The 7,573-nt window shown below is 45.3% G+C and overlaps 1 protein-coding gene across 1 annotated transcript; it reads left to right on the top strand.

Annotated features, from left to right (window-relative positions):
- Position 1: 1 nt before the first annotated feature.
- On the top strand, positions 2-7,470 carry LOC114859825 (neurotrophin-3). The gene is made up of 2 exons (XM_055510702.1): positions 2-577; positions 5,353-7,470. The coding sequence occupies exon 2, from the start codon at positions 5,372-5,374 to the stop codon at positions 6,731-6,733; it is 1,362 nt and encodes a 453-aa protein (XP_055366677.1). The 5' UTR covers positions 2-577; positions 5,353-5,371; the 3' UTR covers positions 6,734-7,470.
- The last annotated feature ends 103 nt before the right edge of the window (positions 7,471-7,573 follow it).

The raw sequence follows: 7,573 nt of genomic DNA, 5'->3' as shown, positions 1-7,573 counted from the left end.
GGATCGGACGTTGAATTAAAGGCATAGTTGCAAGTCAAACGTTCCACTGATGAACTGCTCAAGAGGAGCTTTTATTGCGAAAGTCCTGACAAGAGGTTGTACTTGTAACTCACGCAAACTTCACTACGTGTCCGACTTTACGCGTTTCAGGCGGAGTTCAGATCTTAAAACATTTGACCAACTTCTTCAACCTCTGCATTTCTTCTTCACGTATGTGAAGTGCGTTAGCCTCCCCTCTCTCCTGCCACGAAGGACTAACGAACCGTGGAATATCAACTATTTACGGCGCCCTTAAAAATTTCGGTCTTACTTCATATCGCACTTTTTTCATAGGAGACGCGCTCCCAGGACCGGAGAGATTTCTGGTTTGTAACTACTTTCCTTTGATTTTAGAGGGCACGTGCGATGTGATGACCATTAAAAGAAGACAGATATGTTTGTGATTAATTTTGTGGTCGCCATGCGAAGGTGTTTTTTGGCTTTATTTTTTTAAAACCAGTTGAGCAACTGGCGACGGGACTCTATAATCAATGTGGTGTCAGCTGGAAGGACGCGGGGTCCGGATCTCACCTAAACGGTAGGCTATGGCTTTATATCATGCACGTAGGCCTTCAATGTGTAGTTAATAGTGTTTAAGCAGAATTGCCATGGATAAATAAACAAGCGCATTTTTCAATTAACATAAATTCAAAACGATTAAATTGTCAGTTAATGTTATTTATTTATATATATCGATGATCTTTATGTAGTTGTATATTATTTGCTGCATCATCATTGTTTCTCATCAGATTTCATAAAACACATTAGTTATAACAGCTAAAGTTTTTTTCTCTAAATAAAATGTATTCCTTGCATTTTCAATCGCGCTAAGCAGCCATTTTTTCGCGTGTCCTTTGCGCCACATTGTGTTGAGGTTCTTGTTGAGCAGTCACGACCGTGGAGTATTTCATTTGTTATTTTCCTTGGCAGCACTTGTGCACTTGTAGTTCATCTGACGTCTTGTTTTCGTTGGCAGTCAGTCAGGCGAGGCCAGATCTACCAAGTCCTGATCCGGGCAGGTAGATCACACAGGTTGTCTCCACTTGATGCCTTAATTCAGCCCTGATAACAGATCTGAGACTTCGTGGGAGGTTTTTGCTAAAAGTACAAGCAAAAAACTTTCCCTCTTGTGGTTTTGTGGCTATTTCTCACTTTTTTTGTTATGTGGTCAGTTCATCTTTTGATGTTTGATTCTACATGTTGATGGTCACATCCTCAGCAGAGCTGATCTCAGCTTGTGAGTTAAAAAGAAAAAGCAATCTTGAGTGATTTGTGAGAGATGTTGAATGGAGCCAAGGTTAGAGAGGAGGGACTGGATGTTGCAGGCAGAGCTCGGTGTAAAACAATCACAGAGCTGGAATTAATTGGTTGTTTGCACAGTGAGACAGCGGGGCATTGTAAATGAGGCACATGTGAGGCTGAGGCTTTTACTGTATCCCTCCAGAGAGGAAAAACCGAGAGGGGGAGAACAAACATTTACCTGCATGTGTTTTCCATGTCACACAGTGCCACAGGAACCATAATAGTCACCTTCGCATGCATTTCAAACAGCTTAAGCAGACGGATCCTGTCCTAAAATGGGCTGGAAGATGCAATTTTGGGTGCTGACATCCTCCAGGCAGCCGGCTTCCAGGCAACTTCCACCCTGTGGCTCTTCAGGTTACACGGCTTCAAAGAGGCAGGATTAGGAGAGGACCCCAATCCAAACACTAAGACAGAAAGTATTACCTCTCTGTCAGATGGACATGTCTGACGTTAGCCACACACGAGGGGAGAGGATTACTTCGTTAACAGGTTAATAGCACAGTAGCCTTTGCCAGGTGTGGAGCTGCTTTGGGGCATCTGCTTCCAGAAGCCTCTGGACTGTAATTTACCAGATTCTTCTGACGCTCTCGCTGTCACATCTGGATTAAACATGTGCCCTTCACACTGGTGCCACTCAAACTAGAAATCCTACCAATTTTCCTGGTGTCACAATAAAACACTATCGTCAGTCAGATAATAATTTCAGTAACTTCTCCAGGCAAAACTTTTAAATGTTGATAGTTGCTCAGTGTGAGACGTGTCTGCTCTGTCTTACACTGTGAGACACATGTACAGTGTGTTATTTATTTGGGCGTTGGTTAATTGGTCCAAATCATCATCCAAACCTATCATAATGATGTTTTCTCAGTTTTGTAAAGCAGCTGAAATCTTCAACAGATTGCTAAATATTAGTTTAGGCTCAGTTGATTATATACAAGTATGTTCTTGCCACATGTTTTCACCTTCTTTCAGTTTTAAATGTACCTCTCAGCCCTGGTTTACGCTATACTATATTCTGGTGGACAGGTCTGGAACACCACAATATCTGAATAGCTGCTTTATCCAGTTCAAAAATAAGTTATCGTCACGTCTAGTTATTGCTTAGACTTTTATTATTTGCATTCTTTTAGTTGCTTTTTCTGGTTAACTAGAGCAAGACATGTTTTAATTTATAATTGATTGTTGCACATCTGTTTTTGGGTGGTCCATGATATAATTTTGGTCAATTTTGTTTTTATTGTTTTTCTTTTTTGTGTAATTTGCTGTTTGTTTTTTAAATGAAAACACATATGGATCAAATATGTAACCAAAAGGGGAATGCTGAAGGAAAACAATAACATAAGTACTACTCAAACGAGTATAAGAAATAACATTTAGAAAGTAATAGTGACACAGGGCTTGAAAAATATTTTTTGTTAGGAGGCCGGTTGAAGGCAATGTGAAGTAAATCCTTTAGAAGCTGTCAGTAAAAAATGTCTTGTGATATCCTGTGGCGGTGTTGGTGTTAATTCACAAAGGCTGAAACGAGCTGCGTGTCCAGGTTCTGACAGAACGACCGTAAAGCATTTGACTGAACCCAATTCACAGAAAAACAAGGACACGACTCCCATCCTAGGTGGTCTTTACATGGATATGCAGCATCTCAGTGCTGAGTCGGACCCTTTGCTAGTGGTGATTGTTAGTTTTAGGCCTTGTCCTATGCTTTTTAGGGTATTCTTCCTGCGCTCGCGTACAACCGCTTCATGAATAGGCTTTCGTCTCTTGTCTTGTCCGGTCCGGCCTGCAGACGCCGCGGTCCGCGTACAGCCTGGCGGGGAGCTCCACTGAAGCGTGTCATTGGAGCAAATGGAGCGTAGTGATGAAGTGCTGCAGCTTTACAAAGGAACCACTTAGAGGCTGCCTCTGCCTTCTGCCTGTCGTCTGGCGGCTCCGTGGAGGAAGCCCTGAAGGAGCGTACGACTCCGGCCCGTTTACCTGGACGTCCGCCGCGCGTCACCTGCTCCGCACTGGTGGCTTGTTTCACCCACCTGCTCCTCCCAGAGTTCACTGTACCTGCACACACGCTGTTTCAGGCCTTAATCGTTGTTGGCTGGCCTCTCTCCGTGTTTGAGGGGTGTGTTAACAGCCGGGTTTATGGTTTAATCTGCTTTCATCACGTAGAACACCTGGGTTCTCTTTTGGCAGGCCCCCGAATGTGCACCAGTAGCATGAGCGTACAGGAAGCCCAACGGACTTTGATGTGATTTATCGCCAGCATGACAAGCAGGCACTTTGAGCGCCCGCGGTGACTGCGTGAGTGATGTGTCAACCAAACCTTGTTGCTCCCCAGCGCCACTGTGCGCAGGGTGTGGCCGAGTACAAGTCCCGCTGTTGAAAGGATTTTGTTTTGACACTCATTTGCATGTTCGCACACATTCACTCGGTGGTCACCGATGAAACATCCACTCCGTCGCTCTCACACACCTGTACAGACAAACGAAGGAGCGATTCGCCCATTTGCACTTACTCCTCCTCCTGTGTGTTGTCTTGCCTGAGGAAACTGTGAAGGAGCCTCGCCAGTAAAGCTGCATCACTGACATTCTGATCATTCCACCTATTTTAAGTCTTTCCAAGAGACCTTCTTCTTGCTTTCAACCAAATCACTCACTCAGCTGACGCTCACCTCTGAAGAGGTTTGTGCGAACTGAATATCGCTCTCCACTGTAAACGCCACACGGACAAATAACTGAAATCCTTTTCCAGTTAGTCACTGGTAAAAGGAAATGATCAATGCCGCCTGACTCATACTTTCTCGTTTCATCCAGTTGATGTCAAACATGACAAACTAATGCAACTGAAAATCCTCCCGTATGCAAGGAAATGTTTACATGTGGCTTTTAAGAGGGAGTGTTTCATTTGAGTTTTGTAACAGTTACTTTAATGGCCTTTCAATGAATTACTATTAAACTCCCTCGACTAAGAACTGATGAACGTAACTTACAGCAATAAATGACATTGAAAAGAGATTAATGATTATATGGGCTGTACAATAAATTAATAAAAAAGCTTTTCAAATGTGTATTTGTTCACAGATAACTCATAAAGTTATTAAATGCCTCATTTACAATCTTAAACTCACATTTTTACTATTATGTGCTGAATAATCATTAATTATTTGAACTATAATGTGTCAGGAAAACAGTGGTTTAAAATAGTTTCTATTTCTTATCAAAGCAATATTGAAGCAATATAAAAGTTCCAATTTTAAAATGAATGTTTTCCTTTTTTTATAAAACTGAAACGTATTGAATTGTTAATGATTTAACACCCACAATTAGGATTTTAATTCACATTGCAGTTTTGAATTCACATTCTCTGCTACACCAAAGCTACAGTATCACTTTGTGTTTAGAGACTGCAGGGTGCTGCACACAGGATGTTTACAATAGTGACAGTTGCACTATAAGTGAAACTCAGCACATGTGCAGTGCAGTACTGTACTGAACCCAGGCACCACCTCCCCGATGAAAAACACACTCACCACAGGCCGAGTGTTAACAGGTAGAATACCTGAGGTTTACCCATGCAACACATCCAACAAGGCAGCAATAGCTGTGTTTTGGCAAGTCGATATAAAGCAAACCGCGTTTTTACCACATATTTGAAGACATTCCCAGATTCTTGGATAGTAGAAAACAGCTGCCACAGAGGAAATGCCCTTAAAACAATAATGGGAAGGTTGCAGAGAGTTTCTTAATCCACGTCCTTCGGCTGTAAAGTGGCAGCCAAGCATACTGTACATACAAGGCTGGAATTCAGTCAAGAGTTCAGAATCCACAGTGTTTGTGGGAGAGATCCATCTTTTTGTGATGCTAAGGACAACAGGGCCATCTTGCTATATTTGGTTGGAGAGATTGTAGAGTCGTACCTCAGCAGTTACACAACCACAGTTGTGAAGCTCTGAGTCGTTATATATGCTGCTTATTGGATTGTATCAAATAACTTCCTTTTCCTGTTTCCCCTCACCAGCTGATACGTCTTGGGAGTGATGCACTGGCTTCCCCTGGTTGCCATGGTGATTGCCTCGGCCCTGCCCTTCCCTCAAAACCCCGTGTCCAGGATTGCTGCCGCGACGACGGAGCCTGGCTTTGACATCCGCACAGAGGACCGTCACGAGCCGGCAGCTCGTTTCACAGCTCCCAATGCAAACAACAACCCCCACAAAGGTGCCTCAGAAACAGACAACAGCATGGCTGCTGCTCTCAGCCAGCACACCGGCAGACAGAACCTCCAGAACCGCCAGGATTATATGAAATCCTCCACGCATGAAGACACGAACACGTTCAAAGTGGAAAACCAGTCCAACAGAAACTCAGGCAGTGAGCGGGATGTTTCCTCAGAAGGACGGACATCCAGGACCGAGGGTATTTTCAAGGACAGGTTTGCATCAAAGGGTGACAAAGCTGACACCAGGCAAGACTTTGTGGACTTTTTGAGGAATGAGAGTTTTCAGAACTTTAGAGACAGACCGTTGCAATTTTCTGCAGCAGACACACGTAACGCTGTAAGTCCTGCTACACTTAAGGGTCAGCTGAGAGATACAACCAGAGACAGGACGGGGGCTGAGGAGTCACCGGGGGGCGGTACGGGTCCAGCCGAGGCAGGCTTGACCCTGGAAGCAGGACTGGCCTTGAGAAATGGGCTGGATGGCGTCCTGGAAGGAGACGAGATGTTCCTGGACGCACATCCGCGAGTCCTGTTCTCCCCCTCCCCGTCCCCTCCAGAGCACCCTCCTCTGCTGCTCATGCTGGAGTCGGGCATGCTGGAGGACAGGGAGCAGCAGGAGGACATGGATGGACACATCGAGGGTCACGGGGACCGGGCCATTGATAGGATCACACCTGCCACATTCACCAGTGAGGCCGGCCATCCGGTAAAAAGGGACAAACGCTCGCACCCGATCGACAGAAGGAGAGGGGAAAGGTCTGTGTGTGAGTCGGAAAGTGTTTGGGTAACCGACAAAAAGTCGGCCATTGACTCCCACGGCCAGCAGGTCACCATCTTGCAGGAGATCCAAACCCAGACAGGGCCCCTCAAACAGTACTTCTACGAAACCCGCTGCCGCCCGGCCGAGCAGCAGAACAACGGCAGCAGGTCGCGGAGTCCCGGGGCGGCGGCCAAACCCCAGGGGACAGGCGTCGCCGGGTCCGTCTGCTTGGGCGTGGACAAAAAACAGTGGCTGAGCGAGTGCAAAGCCAAGCAGTCGTACGTGCGAGCGCTCACCAAAGACGCGTACAACAGAACCGGGTGGAGGTGGATCCGCATCGACTCGTCCTGTGTCTGCGTGCTGCTGTCCAGAGCCAACCAGACTCCGGGGAGGGAGACCTTAACGAGGAAGGGGCGGGGCTGAGGGGGAGGGGGGCCGAGGTAGACAGTGTGACGTCCTTCCGTCTGTGTGCACCTTTAAATGCTGGTTTCCCCTCAAAAGAAGGAAGTCATTCCTGCTTTCCTCTACTTCGGTTCTCTCTCTTCTCTGATACGTCCCTCCAACACAGCTTCAAGTGACTTTTGCAAAAACAAGAAGACCTCAAAATGAAATCTTAGGGAATTGTCATATAGAGAGATTTTACACTAAAAAGTACTGTTTTGTATGATTTATCTTTCATAATCTAAGTTATTTTTGATTAGTATGTAAGCATGTGTATGTCTTTGATAATAATATATACATCCTTTATATATGTGTACAATATGACACCAGTATATCTTTATGTACGAAGCTATGTATATCTGTGTGTATTTATAGAAGACGTCTTCATGGAGTGCTAGGTCTCTCCAGTGTCTGATGATAATTCCAGCCTCTGGTCTGCTCAGGTTGCGAGAGGAAAGAGCGCCACCTACCGAGGCTCCGTTTTGCTGCTCCGCTCGGTGCCTTCGCAGTCCGATGCAGAGAGTTCATGTGATCCGCGAGCACCAGCTTGGACACAGTTCAGCATTATTTCGCTGAGGCAGGTTATAGTGGCGTGATGGCAGGAGCCTTATCTGCCTGAGTCACGGATGGAAAAACCACTCGGGTCTGTGTAACTTTACCATCTGCTGGTTTGTTCCGTTTGTCTGCCAACTGTGGTAATAAAGGATCTTTGTACTCGGCGTTAACTGGTATATCACATTATGTTGTTAAGAACATTTACGTCCACAAGAATGGAAACGTGTTGGCATTAATTAATTAAATAATATTGCCATTTTGATTGAG

Source organism: Betta splendens, chromosome 8, assembly GCF_900634795.4.
Source record: "Betta splendens chromosome 8, fBetSpl5.4, whole genome shotgun sequence".
Classification (NCBI taxonomy): domain Eukaryota; kingdom Metazoa; phylum Chordata; class Actinopteri; order Anabantiformes; family Osphronemidae; genus Betta; species Betta splendens.
Note: the sequence above shows the minus strand (reverse complement) of the source record. Positions and strands in the feature narration are given on the sequence as shown.

Coding starts and splice junctions, on each gene's coding strand:
- LOC114859825 (XM_055510702.1), top strand. CDS start 5,372: ATGCACTGGCTTCCCCTGGTTGCCATGGTGATTGCCTCGGCCCTGCCC.